Raw genomic sequence first — 16,549 nt, forward strand, 5'->3', positions numbered from 1 at the left:
TGAAGGAAAAGAGGCCAGAAGGCGTCCAGGCTGCCATTAAAATATTAATCATCTGCATCCCATCAGGAACAGACAGGCAGTCCTGCGTGGCTGTTTTAAATTTCACAATCAAAGCAACAATGCCGTCTGCATGAGGTTTAATAAGGAGACAAGCATTCAGAGCATTTATCAGCGTTCGTCCTCATACATGTTGTTTTCCTGTGTTCCTGGGAAAGAGATTTAACCAATAAAGGCCTTAATCCAGCTGAGGTTTCATAAAAAATCACTGGAATCTCCTTTTACTCTTGGATCTCCTCTTGTTACCCCTAAAGTCAGGAGGCTGAAAAGAATCCAGTTAATTACAGATGTTGACCAGCTGAAGACAAAGAAGATGTAAGATAAAACTAAAGGATAAATGTTCTGATTAAAAAATGAGTGTCATTTCATTATTATCAATAAAAATTTGTCTGTTTCTGTGGAGCTTTCTGCAAACAAACATCTCAACTGGTCTCTTTACTTATAAAACCTAAAAGAAGAAAGAGTTTTTTAGACCTGAACAGGACGATGACGGGTTTAAAGCTGCATCTCTCCGTTGTTTTCGGCTGAGTAAACTAAAGACAAGTTTTCACTTGAGTCCTTAATAAGACTTTAAACAGGGTGGAAGCGATAAAGCGAACACCTGTGTGACCCTGAATAAACGTATGTGAAGCTTATAATATTGAATGAGTGAGTCAGACGTGAGCTGAGTCGACTCTTTGAGCTTTGGTTAGTGGGAGTTCTGCTCTGGACTGGATTCTACTGCAGGATGCTGGAACCGCCTCCACATTCCTCCAGATCACCTCCTAGAAATGCTATGAGTCTCTTCTGTTTTCACTCTACCAATAAGAAACTGGAAAATGTCTCTAAAATGTGCTCAATCAGCTCCTCCGCTGCGTTTTCTGTCACTTTTCACAGTTTGTTTTAACACTGGTTGGTTGATTTAGTCCAATAAAAGGATTGCATAAGAGTTTCCTTCCTATTGCTGCACACATTCAATCTGATGTTTCTGGGAATTTCTCTGAATAAATACACCTGATAGCAACAGAAAACCATGTGATGATTCTGTGCATAAAAGTAAACATTGAGAAAAAGATTTAAAGAGGAAACAGGTGTTGAAGTCAAATGAAGGGCAATAGAAACATTCATGATGTGCAGAAATACGCAAATTATTCGCCTGATTCTGTGCAAGTTTAATCCAAATTTCTTAAAGAACATATCAGAAGTTTTACTGATATGTATGGAATCACTTTAGATATTTTTAGGATTTTTTGGAAGATTTTTACTCATTTTTTGAAAATATTTACAAGAATTTTCTTGCCAAATTTGTGGGATTTTTTTTTTTAAAATAAAACTTTTAAGGGAAACTTTTAAGGAATTATTGGAATTTTCTTCCTGAAGGTTTTGCAAATTTTCATAAATTTGGGGAATTTTTTTCGCTGAATTTTTGTATTTTTTTCAGACAAGGAAACAATATTTTTTGGTGCCTGTAAATGAGGACGACAGGAGGGTTAAACAGTTGGAAGTGCCGTCAACTCATACGTTTTTCATGTTTTTGCCTTCATCACAGTGGATTCAAAATCAAGTAATTTAGATCGAAGCGTCACCTTTTAGCTGTAATTTCAGAGATTTAATAAAAACTTTACTAAACCTATGAGCACTTCTAAAGTTGCTGGATGTGTTTTAACCGTCCTGAAGACATTTTAATAAATAAGTTAAAAGCAAAGCTCAGTCTGTTCTAATGGATGCTGCTCATCCTCTAATCAGGAGTAGAAGTTTCTCCCTCCGGTCTTCATCTGGCAGAACCTCAGGACACAGAAAATGGGTTCAGGTTCTCCTTCGTGTCTCCAGCCGAGCTGTAAACGCTGAGAAGAAGAGGAGGTAAACTGAGCTGTATTTTATCCTGTTTTTACTTTTTTCTGTCGTGCTGCTGCTGAATAAGCGTCTGTTTGCTCTGAACTCCACCTGATTAAAGGACCAAGATTGCTGCTAATTCCCATCTAGCTTACGCTTTCTGTGATATTTTATTGTTTTTGTTGTCTTTTACTGTTTTATTGTGTTTTTTTACATTTTAAAAACATTTCCTTTAACAGTTTTTTATTGTTTTATTGCTTTAATTGTTTGCTTTACGGTGAACATTTGCATAATGGCTGCAGAACCAATCATCCTTCAAGGCTCAAATAATAAAGTTGAAAAGTATTGCATTGATTGATAAGATAAGATAAGATAAGATAAAGTTCTTTATTTCTCCCCACTCCAGGGGAAATTTACATTGTTACAGCAGTTTTATTTACAATATATACAAGGGTGGCAAAATTTTTAACAGAAAAAATAAAAATAAAAATAAAGTTTAAAAGTGCAAGAATGTGCAGTGCAAGAATGTCTGTGCAAATTTTATGGTTTGGGGTGGTAATGATATAGTCCAGTTTATGTTAACATCAGCCAGTGATGCTGATGTTGTAAAGTCTTATAGCAGATTGTTTCAGCTTAGTCCCATTTTCACTGAGGCAAAATGACCAGAAACTCAGACTGTGATCTAATCTGTCTTAATGTAAATGTGTGCTCATGTGCTGTTTTGAAATTCCAGGAATTCATGGTTTATCTTCCTGCAGCCACAGATGACAATCAGTCACCGCCAGCATCCGTCTTCCTTCCACCTTTTCGTCTCTCACCAGCGAGCTGACAGGTTTAAAGGTCCAGTAATCGCTGCTGACAGACAAGAGCTACTGTGTAGCTTCATCTAGGACCATCTGATGGAGTGAATTCATAATTATATAGTATTATATGATTTATTTTTCCTTTATTCCGCCTCATGTCTGTCGTCGTGGTTACTGACAGAGAGGTGGTTTGAGAGAGCTGGAAAAACAGATCAAAAAGACAGAAAATAAGCACTATTCCCCGTCAGAAATGACCACCAGCGTGCCCTGAAGCTATCGGCTCCAGCAGACTGACTCATCAGATGAACGGAAACCTTCTGGAACTGTCCGAGGGTGTGAAGCGGACCTCAGCGGAAACATGAAACACTCCAGCTGCTGGTCAACCGATGCGGGGTGAATCATTTTCAGAGGTTTTCAGGCTGCCTCGGTGGAGCTCATCGATTGTTCCACTCACATCTCATTCTATCCTGAACCCAACCCACCATGAAGATCTTTAGTTTCCTCTGATCCAATGCTCGGCACAGTTTTAGTATCAAAACTGGGTCAATTTCACTCACAGAACAAGTTGAAAGATGAAGAAAAATATGGATTTTATTGCACTACTTGTTTGATGAATTCCAGGCTGGGAGGAAGTGTGACAAAGACCTGGTTTAAAAACTATTATTGGCAGTTTGATTAGTGGAAAACATTAGAAATCAATGGATGATTTACTGAAGGTGTCACATGCACAGTCACTGGGAGTTGTGTAGGTCGATATGTTGTAAACCGATGTGTTTTTATACGTGGATGCATCTCTGCAAAGGTGAAGAAAGCTGATAATAAAACTTCAGAAAAATTATTTTTCCATGACTGTATGTTTAGCTGTACTGTAACTACTGCCCAAGACTCTGTAGCAAAAAGGTGCATCTTACTAAATCTTAACTGTTCCTGGTCCTCTCTATAGTTTCTCTTCAATAGTTTTTCTTTTCTCCAAAGAAAATCCAGTAATTCTATCCTCCTCTGAAAAATCTCTGACAAACACTGATGCTGTTCAAGCCCCGGTGGCCTTTTTTACCCTCTGGGTTCCAGAACATTTTTCAAATTTGTGCTGGCTGCATTTTGAGGCCAAACAGGGTGTTAAGTTGCCCTTTTAAATAAATGAAGGAATGAGGAATGGGATGATGTCAAGACGACAAAGGAAACTCAATAGGGCCGCTACAGAAAGAGAAAAACAGCCAGGCAAAACTAGAAGAACCACATACGAGCTCCACCACAAAATACTACATTTTCAAAATGCAGCGCTGAGGCTGTGTTCAATGCCAACTGTTTGGCTCGAGGCTGAATCAGTTACAAGCAGAAACACAGGAGGAACCGTGTGTCAACAAACAGCAAAATAAATCTACCTGAAGACACTCCAGATTAAGCTGCTAACGGATCCATCGTTGAAAGATTCCAGCTGATCTCAGACATGATTTAAAGCACGACTGTTCCCAGCAGTTAGAACTCTGCAGACAGGGGTGGAAGACTTGTTTCTCTGCATTGGTGGCATTAAAACACGCAAGTCTAATAACATGTTGGCCCTGTAAATCTTTGAAACAGCAGCTCTTGGAGTCATTACTTGAAGATCATATGAAGAACAAACCGCTGTTCAATCTACCCCAACTTCCTAAAACAAAGAGGTCTTTGAAGTGTCTGTTCTCGACACACATCTGCAGGACAACTGCTGAGAAATTTATGACGAGGAGAACGACTGAGTGACGGCTCAGAGCTTCAGGTCTTGGTGTTATTCATCGAGGCTTTCAGGTAGCCTCTCCGGCGTGTCGGGGCACGCAGTCAATCTCCAGGTAAACACAATGTTTAACTCGGAGTCAAACCTGGCAGATCATGACTGTAAAAAGCCCTTTGAAGTTAATCAGCTCACTTAGGAGAACATACATCCTCAGTCTGGTGCTCAGGAGGGCTGAGGTGAGTCGTCAGCTCCTCCACCAACCCGGTTGCATAACGTACCAGATGAAGACTTCCTGCACTGTCCCCAAGTTGCTGGGATGTATTTGCACTGTGTGGTGTTGTAAGGATGAGAGATTTCCTTGGAAATAGTCACAGTGGGTAGAATTACACTGCAAAAACTCCAAATCTTACCAAGTTTGTCTTATTTTTAGTCAAAATGTCTCATTCAGGGGGCTGCACAGTGGCGTAGTGGTTAGCACTTTCTCCTTGCAGCTAGAAGATCCCTGGTTCACGTCCCGGCTTTCCCGGGATCTTTCTGCATGGAGTTTGCATGTTCTCCCTGTGCATGCGTGGGTTTTCTCCGGGTACTCCGGCTTCCTCCCACAGTCCAAAAATATGCTGAGGTTAATTGATCATTCTAAATTGCCCGTAGGTGTGAATGTGAGAGTGATTGTTTGTCTCTGTATGTAGCCCTGTGACAGACTGGTGACCTGTCTAGGGTGTCCCCTGCCTTCACCTGAGTCAGCTGGGATAGACTCCAGCCCCCCCCATGACGCTAGTGAGGATTAAGTGGTGTATAGATGATGGATGGATGGATGTCTCATTCAACTTGATTTAAGATAAATTCACTAAACCCTCCTGTTGTCTTCATTTACGAGCACTAAAAAATATTGTTTCCTTGTCTGAAAAAAATCCAAAAATTCAGCAAAAAAATTCCCCTAATTTCTGAAAATTTGCAAAACCTTCAAGAAGAAAATTCCAATAATTCCTTAAAAGTTTCCCTTGAAAGTTTTATTTTAAAAAATCCCACAAATTTGGCAAGAAAATTCTTGTAAATATTTTCCAAAAATGAGTAAAAATCTTCCAAAAAATCCTAAAAATATCTAAAGTGATTCCATATATATCAGTCAAACTTCTATTTTCTTTAACAATATTCACATAAAAATCAACCAAAATCCAGTGAAATTCGCTGGATTTTGGTTGATTTTTTTGTGAATGTTCTTCAGAAACATTTTTATTTATGTCTTTTTTTCCACCAAAAAATGTTCAAAGATTTCCCAAAAATGTTGAAAATGTGGACATCAGAAGTTTCACTATGAAAATATATTTTTCCCCACATTTTCAAACTTTAAATCAGGTAAATTTTGACCTGCAGGACGACACGAGGGTTAAACTTATTTTGAGTTTTCTTGTAAAATACAACTCAAAACAAGATAAATTCAAGATTGTTTGACTTAACAAGATATTTAAGATGCATTGTCTTAAAACAAGTCCTTCCATCTGCTGAAATGTCTGTTGTTCAGTGAATTTATCTTAAAACAAGTGGGATGAGACATTTTGACTAAAAATAAGATAAATAGACTTGGTAAGATTTTGAGGTTCTGCAGTGTGGTAAAATTATAGCTGCAGTTCAGTCGAATAGGAAGTCGGTTCCTTAGGTTTCTGTGAGAAGCTGAACAAACATCTCACCTGTTCCAGTTTGAAGATGTGCTGGTTGAAGTAGTGCTGCAGACGCTCGTTGGCGAAGTTGATGCAGAACTGCTCGAAGCTGTTGTTCTCGTAATCCTCAAAACCGAAAATGTCGAGCACCCCGATGGACAGGATCTGAGGGAAATAAACACACAAAAGCAATAATTCATCTGAGAACTTGTCTCTCTTTATGAAGTTTGTTCATTCATTCACTGATCCACCAAGGAACACGATGGAGTGATGTGGTCCGATGCTCAGCCAGGCTGATGTTACATCAATAACAGACCCCTGGTACCTGAATGTAGGTGTTTCTGTGGAGTACTAAAACCTTTTCATTTGTTATTTCTGGCGATGGAAGTGATAATCTCTGATTCCCCTCTTGTCTGGTATCTCTGCAGTGGTCTCACCTTGGTGGTCTCCTCCAGGTCCTTGATGTTGAGCAGAGCGTGGTTGATCCTGAAGACGATCCAGTCAAACAGAGCCGAGTACAGAGACTTGGCCATGGAGTCTCTCACCGTGTTAGCCTGGATTCACACAGATAGAACATTATCAGCAGAGATACACCAGAAATATGTCACTGAACAACTTTAATCCTCCTGTTGTCCTCATTTACAGGCACCAAAAAATACTGTTACCTTGTCTGAAAAAAATCCAAAAATTCACCAAAAAAATTCACCAAATTCCTGAAAATTTGCAAAACCTTCAGGAAGAAATTTCCAAGAATTCCTTAAAAGTTTCCCGTAAAAGTTTTATTTCAGAAAATTCTTGTAAATATTAAGGGTTAAATCACTTCTTAAAATACACTTCTACAGACTTGCTTTTATGTGAGGTTTACTTTTCGCTTTACTTAGTTCCAGTGATTTATTCTGTTTATTTTAGATGTTCTCTCTGGATTTATTTGACTTTTAGCTGCCTGGTTCTTTGGTATGATGTCATCGCTCTAATTCTTTGACTTTTTAATTTTTTAATTTCTATCTTTAACTCTCAATCTTACTTGTTTGCTATTATTGCTAATCTAGCTAATTATTCATTTATTATATTTTTTTCTTTTGATTTTAACTAACTGCTCTGACTTGTCTCCTATTTCTTGTTTGTCTGTGTTTCATGTTTTAACTGTAAAGCTCTTTGTGAATGCTGTTCTTAAAGCTGCTATAGAAATAAAGTTATTATTATTATTACAACTAAATGTGCATAATAACAGCTCTTTAACGTTGCTTCTGTCTTCCAGTTTTTGTAGAGTCCTAGCTGTGTTTTCTGGTGGAGTGTCGTCTGTTCAGTCCGTTCAGGTGCCAGCTGATACTCGGCACCTCTTCAGACGTTATTCCTGGAAAACCACCACAAACTCAGCATCACACACATCTGTATTCCACATCAGAGCGTGGCCTCGGATGCCTTCCCCTGTAACAGAGCGCTTCTGTGCAGGTCCAGCATGAGAAACACTGAATGGAGGCATTTAAATGTAGAACATAAAACAGATTTATATCAGGGTCAGAATGTGAAACTCAGACAACACCAGTCTCATCTGAGCTCCATTATTCAAAAACGAGCCAACACGTGCAGACAGTTGTATTTCTACTTGAAAATCACCGGTTTATCCTCCCATCTGAGCGTAAATCTCGTCCCCACAGTCCCATCAGGAGCCCAGAATTCTGGACAGAAAGTATAAAATAGGATATCCTAGAATGCAAAAAGCAGATATGAAGGAGAAAAGAGTTGGTTCTATTCTCCAGTGAAACTTTGGCAGCATCACAGAGGAGCTGGCAGTCTGCAGGGAGTCGCAGCAGGACGTCCCTTTATTAATGCCATTAGCCGGAATAAAACCAGTCAGGCTGCAGCACGGATCTGCCAATGAGATGTAGAGGCAGATCAGCGTCATCCATCCAAATAGGTGTAGGATGAACTCATCTGTTGTTTTCTGCTGATGATTCAGTGATTAATGGTCTGAAACAGAGTGCTGTAGCTGTGGATGAGCTGGGTAACGGTCAGCTCATTATTCACTGCAGTATAAAGCCCTGCACTCCTGTGGCAACGAAAAAACCACGACTAGAAGTGAGTAAATCTCTTCTTTGTTGCAGTAAAACACTGTAACAATGCCAGAAATCATGAAAACAAAAAACTAGTTACATTTTTTGATTATTTCTCTTTAAAAAAACTGAACAAAACAAAAATCAACATTTTTTTCTGCAGTTTAACCGGAAAGTCCTAGAATTTTTTAAAACATTCCTGTTAGTCATAGCTATGTTAGAAATAGCTTGATGATTGCTCCCAGGAGAACAGAATTTTTAGCTTTTAACAGAATCTCATTACAGCAAACGGTTTATTTTTAGTTATTTTTCAAATGAGACACATAGAATAAAGCAAATTTTAATGTTACATTTGCTGATGATAGTGTAATTAATGGTTTGATTATGGAGGATTTTTGACCTTCCCTGAAAATTTCATCTAAAGCCGTTGGTCCGTTTTTGAGTAAAGTTGCTGACAGACGAAATAACAGACAAACCAATCGTCACATAATTCCGCCGTGTTCCAACATTTTGCCGTCTAGACCGTCAGTGATGTTGTTTTGGAGAACTTTAGATTCAATGTGAAAACTGAACGTCTTTTCAGTTGTGGTTAATTTTATGTGACAGTCGCCACAGACACGAAGAACTTCAGAAAGGACAAAAAACATTAAGTTTTGATGGATGAGGCTGGAGAAGTTCAAATGGAATATCAGCTCTGGGACTGTATATAGAGAACCTACAGCTGCCAGGAAGACAGAGATGATATTTACATAACGTTAAATGTTTGGAGGATTTAGGAGCTAACTTCATACATCTCCGTTAGAATCATGATTATAAACTTCATACTCCACAGTATCTGAGAACGAAGAGCTCCGTTCTGTACTGGATCAGTGCTGTGTTTTCTTTCATAAACACACAGATTATTTGACAAAAGCTTCCTCGTCACACTATTGAAGGAAAAACACTCTAATTCCTGCATCCGCTGGAAAGATCTGACCTTTCTGCAGAAAAGGTGAAGACAGACTTCAGAAAGATAACAAACCACTGAGCTGCTACCCAGAGTTAAAATTCGTGTTTCTAAATAATTAACGGGGGTATTTTTAGCATCTTAGGACCGAACACGTCTTCTACACGTCAGGACTGATATTATTGTGAACGCTGGACATACTGTGCTCTAATGACCGTTGAGCTTTTCAATATTTCAAGGAAACACTCAAACGGGAGGAAAGTCATTAGAGAAACGCTCGAATTTCTTCGAGGGTTTTGAGTGTATGATATCAGTTAGCAGGCAATGAGATTGTTGAGACTGTTGGACCAATATTTACCCAGAGACCACCCAGTGTGCTCCCAAAACAATCACTGTTTGTTCATATCAAGCGACTCCTAAATATCCAGCATGACACTATGAGCCTGTTGTGGTGGGAATGTATAACGTGTCGCCATCCACTGGGAGAGTTTGCTGTAAAATACTGCTGAGATAATCTCCCTTGGTGTATATTTAACATCTGTACTGTAAAAAGCAAGAAACTTGTGCAATCCAGTTCACAGTGGAGTGAATAAAATCTGTGTGCATCACAAAATGTGGCCTAAAAGTGCTCTAGATTGATATTTAACTCTGTTTCTGTGTTTCTTCTGGTCTTTCAGAAAACTCTCATCTGCAGACTGTGACGTCTGTTTGTTTTCAGAGCAGAGGTCCCAATGGAAGCTGGAGAGGGGCTTGAAATGCCTTCGCTGCTCTCTAAACAGGCTGGAGGACTCGGTGTTTGTAAATGTGTTCATGTGTGGCCAGAAGCTGCAGAGAAAACCGGCGAGTGGGAGGAGAGCCGACGCTGCTGCAAACTGACCCATAAACAGACTGAAGAGCAGCGACTAGAGTGTGATTACCGAGTTCACAAAGTGTCTTTAGTCACATGAGGAAAGTCTCAAACATGCTCACATCCAAGCATCTCAAAGTCTGCCGAACAACAAAACATGTGGACCACAGATTAAAGTTCAGAAGTTTCTGCTTCTGCAGTCACTTTGCAGTAAACCAAGGGTGAAAATCCAGTTTTTTGCATTGTTAACACGTTCCTTTTGTGGATTATATATGCTAGAAGACACAAACTAAATAGCCAACACTATGGTGAAGCATTTCCACCTTGAAGTCGATAACAATATCAAAAACAGATTCAAATTTCCAGGGTTTCATAAATAATAAACAATCAGCTCACAGGGTGGGACATTCTGGATCATTGTGTTTCTTTAGAATCCATTTCTGGTTTGAACATATGCAGCTGAATTACTCCAATATCACAGTTTGCAGTTTTACGGTGTTTGAGCAGAATCACAGGTGAGCTGGGGTGCTTGAGCTGCAACAAATGAGGAAAGGTAGGAGGAGAGAAAGCCCAGTGTAAACTTACATCTAGGGCTGCAACTAACGATGAATGGATGAATCGTCTGAGCATGATACGTCATCAAAAGCAGAAGTGAGCATGCAATGCAACAGAAATCACTGTCCGAGTGGAGCGCTGAACATGGACGGACGTCCACGCTGTATCATAAATGCGTATGTCCGTGCTGTATCGTGCATATATAATATATGCATATATTAGGCTTCACGTTTGGCTAGTTTCCCTGTGATTGTAGGGTTCATGTTTGGCTAGTTTCCCTGTGATTGTAGGGTTCATGTTTGGCTAGTTTCCCTGTTATTGTAGGGTTCATGTCTGGCTAGTTTCCCTGTGATTGTAGGGTTCATATTTGGCTAGTTTCCCTGTGATTGTAGGGTTCATGTTTGGCTAGTTTCCCTGTGATTGTAGGGTTCATGTCTGGCTAGTTTCCCTGTGATTGTAGGGTTCATGTTTGTCTAGTTTCCCTGTGATTGTAGGGTTCATGTCTGGCTAGTTTCCCTGTGATTGTAGGGTTCATATTTGGCTAGTTTCCCTGTGATTGTAGGGTTCATGTTTGGCTAGTTTCCCTGTGATTGTAGGGTTCATGTCTGGCTAGTTTCCCTGTGATTGTAGGGTTCATGTTTGGCTAGTTTCCCTGTGATTGTAGGGTTCATGTGTGGCTAGTTTCCCTGTGATTGTAGGGTTCATGTTTGGCTAGTTTCCCTGTGATTGCAGGGTTCATGTGTGGCTAGTTTCCCTGTGATTGTAGGGTTCATGTTTGGCTAGTTTCCCTGTGATTGCAGGGTTCATATTTGGCTAGTTTCCCTGTGATTGTAGGGTTCATGTCTGGCTAGTTTCCCTGTGATTGTAGGGTTCATGTTTGGCTAGTTTCCCTGTGATTGTAGGGTTCATGTTTGGCTAGTTAGATTGTAGGAGCTCCGTTTATGCTTGGATTGTTTATTTTCATGGATGGACGGCGCACGCTGATGACGTTTTATTCTTCGTTCACGTCGACTCACATCCATCATAAGCTGAGATTCTGCTGCGTTTTCGTCGTGCAATCTGTACAGAACAAACTTCACATCATGCCCAAAGATGATTAGATTCGTGTCGTACAACGTAGCAAGCTGGGAACTTATGAGACTGATAATATCACACAGTGTGGAGAGGCCTATAGACACTACATGTTGCTTTTTCTGTACATTAATTTGCTGTTTGTGAAGCTAGAAAGTGGCTGCAGTCTCACCTCGGCCAGTTTGTAGGGAACAATCAGCTTCTCTCCCACAGTAACCGTCTTCCTCGTTGTCAGAGCTTCAAACAGCATCTCTTCTTTGACCTGTGACGACACGAGTTCACACTTATTCAACAGAAACAAGACGCTTTGATTTTAAGCTGTTTCTAAGTGATTCAGTTCTGGGTGGATTCTGAACAGCAGAATCAACATGATTATGTTAACAAAAATGTAAACAAAAATGAAGAAATCCAAGAGTCTAAACTCTCAGTAGCATCACTTTGCCGTACCTCCAGCAGCTCTGAGACGACCGGCAGCTCCTCCGGGTTACAGATGTCTATGGAGTCGTCCCTGTAGGTCTTCTTCTTGTAGCGGATGTTGCCCAGGTGGAGGATGGCCGACAGCAGAGAGAAGATCCTGAACAACATTCAGGGAACATTTGAGAGACGCCGTCTGAACCGTCTGAGCTCCACTTTCTACCAGTCAGTAGAATCCTCTGATGTTATTAGTGAAGATTTGATTGGAATAATCACATTAGAGAACTGGCAGAGATGATGGCTGGAAGCTACAGAGGTCAACAAGGTCACTGTGCACAGGACGTGAACTTTCTGTATAAATCATTGATGAGCACAAACCAATGACAGAATATATTTATGGATATTTATGGAGCTAATTCTGCATTGTGAGCAACATTTTCATATTTTCTAAAGTAAACATACCACTGGGGAGGATTTTGTCCTCTGAACACCAACCAGTTTCTGGGTATGTTTTTGCTCCTCTCACATTTTTAGTCACTGTGAGCTCATTTTTCAGAGCAATATGGAAACAGCACAACCACAGCTAGAAATAGAGAGAACTCAAAAATGTCTCGTGCAGTAGAACAAAGTTATAATGCAATAAATCATAAATTTCTTCAATTACATATTTTACAAAGATTGAAAAAACTTTAAAATCAACATACAAAGTGCCTAAAGATACTACTAATATTAGGGAAAAATGGCAACTACACATACTATGGATTAATACAATTTATATATTTTTAATTTGCCTCCAAACTTGTTACTTTTCTGCTCTGTGTAATAAAGCACAGCCTGTGATTCAGTCCACTTAACCTGAAGAGTTCCTGAATTTCTGCCATTTCACTGTTGGACAAAGTAGTCGATTACAGCTTTTTAGTTACAGCAAGAAAAGCTGATTTCTTTTCTTTTTTTACAGTCTCGATAGTGCAAAGAGTTTATTTTTGGTGAATTTTAAATGCATAGATTTAAGCTGAGATTTGGTTTTGGCTTTTACAAAACAACAAATGAGTAGTTGAAAGATCATCGCAAAGTACAAAATTTGATGATCTTTTCTGTTATTACAGATTGTAATTCATAACTGGTATAATTTACACACACACACACACACACACACACACACACACACACACACACACACACACACACACATATTTATATTTATATATATATTTTTAAGATAACGTGCCCTTCAAACCTGCTGGTGGGTTCTAGGGTTGATACTGCTGTTACTTTCTTCCATTAGCATTGTGTGGTCCTGCAGTTGAAAGAAACTAAACTCTCCAGGATGGTGCCTTTATGGACACCAAAGCCAGTTTTGGGGCTCAGAGGGTTTCTCTCATTCTTCTCCTCCGTCTGAGCGTCACTTACTGTTTTCGTGTGGCAGGGAGGAATCCCACCATCTCCATGGCCAGCTGAAGCCTCTCAAAGTCATGCTTCAGGTCCTCTCCTTCCACAGTGAAGCAGTCCTGGAATGAAAAGCAGCACTGGGTGTTATCAGGCCTGCAGCAGCCATTACGCCACAGCGACCTGGAAGCCAGAAAGAGCTAATGACAAGTTAGAATGAGGTTTTAAAGGACTCACTGTTGACATACACAGAGCCTTCATGTTTTTAATGTTTACAGACCGTCTCGCAAAAACGCTTAAAATAGCTTTTCAGTTTACTCTGCAGCTGAAACAAACAGCGGAGTTGCCTGAAGTAGACAAAATGAATGAGTCATTCTAAAATAAGCTATCATTAATGAGCTCCAACTAAACAACAACACTGCAGCCTGATGTGCAGAACCAACAGTAGCTGGTGCAGCAGTGGAAAATCTGGACTTCAAACTGATCCACAGAAATCTGGCAAGCTGAGGAGAGCAGCGATTTATGAATGATGAGATAAACTAGCAGAGAGGAGACACAGGAGGAGTTAACGGTTATCAGAGCACATAACGTCTGCATTATTACATGTGCACATCTGCAAAAACTAAACAAAGCATTACAATTCTGTGCATTAAAAAAAAGAAATATTACATATCAACCAAATACACGTAATAAGGAGCAAAAATCTGGATAAATCCGGATCTGCATTGGTTGTTTACGACAACTCTGTAATGTGAGCTCTGCTGTCGGCTTTATGGGCCCATTCCACTACGGCTGCCATAATTATCACATACCGAGGCCTCACAAACACAAACACTCCAAACATGAGGCTCACACTTCCACCAATGTGCCTCCTTCTCATGGCACAAACTCTCGCTGACCTGCTGGTGACTCTGGTGTCGCGCTGCCACAGCAGGAAGAGTCGCATTTATTCTCAAAAAAGTTCACGATGCTTGTTCTGACTCAGACTTCTGCCCAGTGAAAACTAACCGTCAGCGTAGCAAAAAGGTGTTTAACCCTCCTGCTGTCTTCATTTACAGGCACCAAAAAATATTGTTTCCTGGTCTGAAAAAAATCTAGAAATTCTGCAAAAAATTCCCCAAACTTCTGAAAATTTGCAAAACCTTCAGGAGGAAAATTCCAAGAATTTCTTAAAAGTTTCCCTTAAAAGTTTTACATAAAAAAAAAATCCCCCAAATTTGGCAAGACAATTCTTGTAAATATTTTCAAAAAACGAGTAAAAATCTTCCAAAAAAATCCTAACAATATCTAAAGTGATTCCATATATATCAGTAAAACTTCTAATATTTTCTTTAAGAACATTCACATAAAAATCAATCAAAATCCAGTGAAATTTGCTGGATTTTGGTTGATTTTTATGTGAATGTTCTTCAGAAACATTTTAAACATTTCTCTTTTTCCACCAAAAAATGTTCAAAGATTTCCCAAAAATGTTGAAAATGTGAACATCAGAAGTTTCACTGTGAAAATATAATTTTTTCTCCACATTTTCAAACTTTAAAACGGGTCAATCTGACCTGCAGGACGACACGAAGGTTAAGGACTCCAGATGTTGTAAATCTTTCAGAAATTACACTGAATGACATTAAAAAAATAATCCTAATCACTGAAATATATTCACCTGGCCAATGTGTAATACTCTAGCAGACTGTACGGAACAGATCATTTTAGGGGTGTAACGTCCACGCTGACTGGTTGATGTGCTCTTATCTGACCCAATTCCCATCGTTTGAACAATCTCACAGGTACTTTTGTTCGTAAAAATGCACCACATCAACAGTAGCCAGGATTAATCCATTATTTCTGGCTGCAGGCAGAAAAGAACACCTGAGAACACCCTGTTTTCTGACAATTTTGAAGTGGTCCAACCTCATTCTGACGGCTAGGTCCACTTATTTAACATTTACTGAATATTCACTCCAAACTTAGTCACAAAATGTCAAAGAAATCTTCAGTTTGGCTGCATTTTGTGGCCAAAAAGTTAAGCAACAGCAATTAGCACATCTCAGCTCGATCTCCAACAGTAATTTATTTAGTTGTATTCCTGCTCTGGTGCTCAGATCACCAGCTGATAGAGTTCACTGTTCAGAAATCACATGAATATGTGTAGGCACATGTTGGTCTGCATGAAATAAGAAGGTTAAAATGACATAATATGGTGCAAATAGAAGCTTTTTATGTTGATTTATAATTCATTTAAGCTAATAAGGCAGCAGGTAGAGAAAACTGAATTAAACTGAAGATAAAATGCTGATGGTTGACTACAACTCGAGCACATTAGTAGCCCTTTACTTACTATACTTACCTAGAGAGGAGTGGAAAATGATCAAATTAATCAAATGCAACTTTACACTCAAAGTGCATTATTCCATAAAAACCACAAACACCAAAAAATCCCAACACAAATCACAAAAACAGAACCCTTTCCGATCATTGACCTCCTCCAATGTTTCTGCTGTAGAACCTGATCTGAATCCATGTCTTTTGTCCTTTTACATGATCATGTAAACATAATTCATGTTAAAAATGGTTTATATCAGGGGGTGTCCAACATGAGGTCCGTGGGCCAAAAGCAGTCCTCCAGAGGGTCCAATCCGGCCCTCAAAGTGTAAAAATTCCAGAGAAGATATTAACTGCAGATTGTAAATTAGTAAAACTATAAATGTAAAATAATTTCTAGACCATGACAAGTTGTTTTGATCAGAAAGTAAAATATTAGATTGTTCATTGTTCTTTTTGTGTCTCATTTGTAGTTTGTCTCATGTTTTTGTCGTTTTGTGTCTCATTTTTGTCATTTTGTGCCTGATTTTTGTAATATTTTGTCTTGTATTGTTGTTTTTTGTTGTTTTTTTTTTGTCTGACTTTTGTCGTTTTGATCATAAAGTAAAATCCTCTACGGTTCAGTTCCAAGTGACTAAATGTTGTGTTCCTTTGTCGACACTCTGTGATCTGGAAGTTGTAATGTGAAAATGATAAACTGAGGCTGAATGTTGATGAAACTGAACTTATTTTTCTTCAAAAATTTCAGGTTATTCATGATGTTTTGTACAAAGATAGTTCCTTAAATGTGAACATTTTCAGAATGTACTTTTCTTGCACTAAACCAAAGGAACCATTAGGAGTTGTGGTTATTTCTAGGTTATTCTGCTGTGGTTTTACTGGTCCGGATCACTGGAGATCAGACTGGACTGAATGTGGA

The 16,549-nt window shown here is 39.2% G+C and overlaps 1 protein-coding gene across 9 annotated transcripts in view; it reads right to left on the reverse strand.

Annotated features, from left to right (window-relative positions):
* The window catches only part of myo9aa (myosin IXAa), a 162,432-nt gene that overhangs the window by 51,483 nt on the left and 94,400 nt on the right, over positions 1–16,549 (reverse strand). For all 9 annotated transcript variants that reach the window (XM_055009181.1, XM_055009191.1, XM_055009194.1 and 6 more), the window contains 5 exons: positions 13,336–13,433; positions 11,959–12,085; positions 11,684–11,773; positions 6,476–6,592; positions 6,069–6,203 (listed from right to left, as the gene is read on the reverse strand). In XM_055009181.1, coding sequence (XP_054865156.1) covers positions 6,069–6,203; positions 6,476–6,592; positions 11,684–11,773; positions 11,959–12,085; positions 13,336–13,433 — 567 coding nt within the window. The remainder of the gene's footprint in view (positions 1–6,068; positions 6,204–6,475; positions 6,593–11,683; positions 11,774–11,958; positions 12,086–13,335; positions 13,434–16,549) is intronic.

Source organism: Amphiprion ocellaris, chromosome 1, assembly GCF_022539595.1.
Source record: "Amphiprion ocellaris isolate individual 3 ecotype Okinawa chromosome 1, ASM2253959v1, whole genome shotgun sequence".
NCBI classification, from domain to species: Eukaryota; Metazoa; Chordata; class Actinopteri; family Pomacentridae; genus Amphiprion; species Amphiprion ocellaris.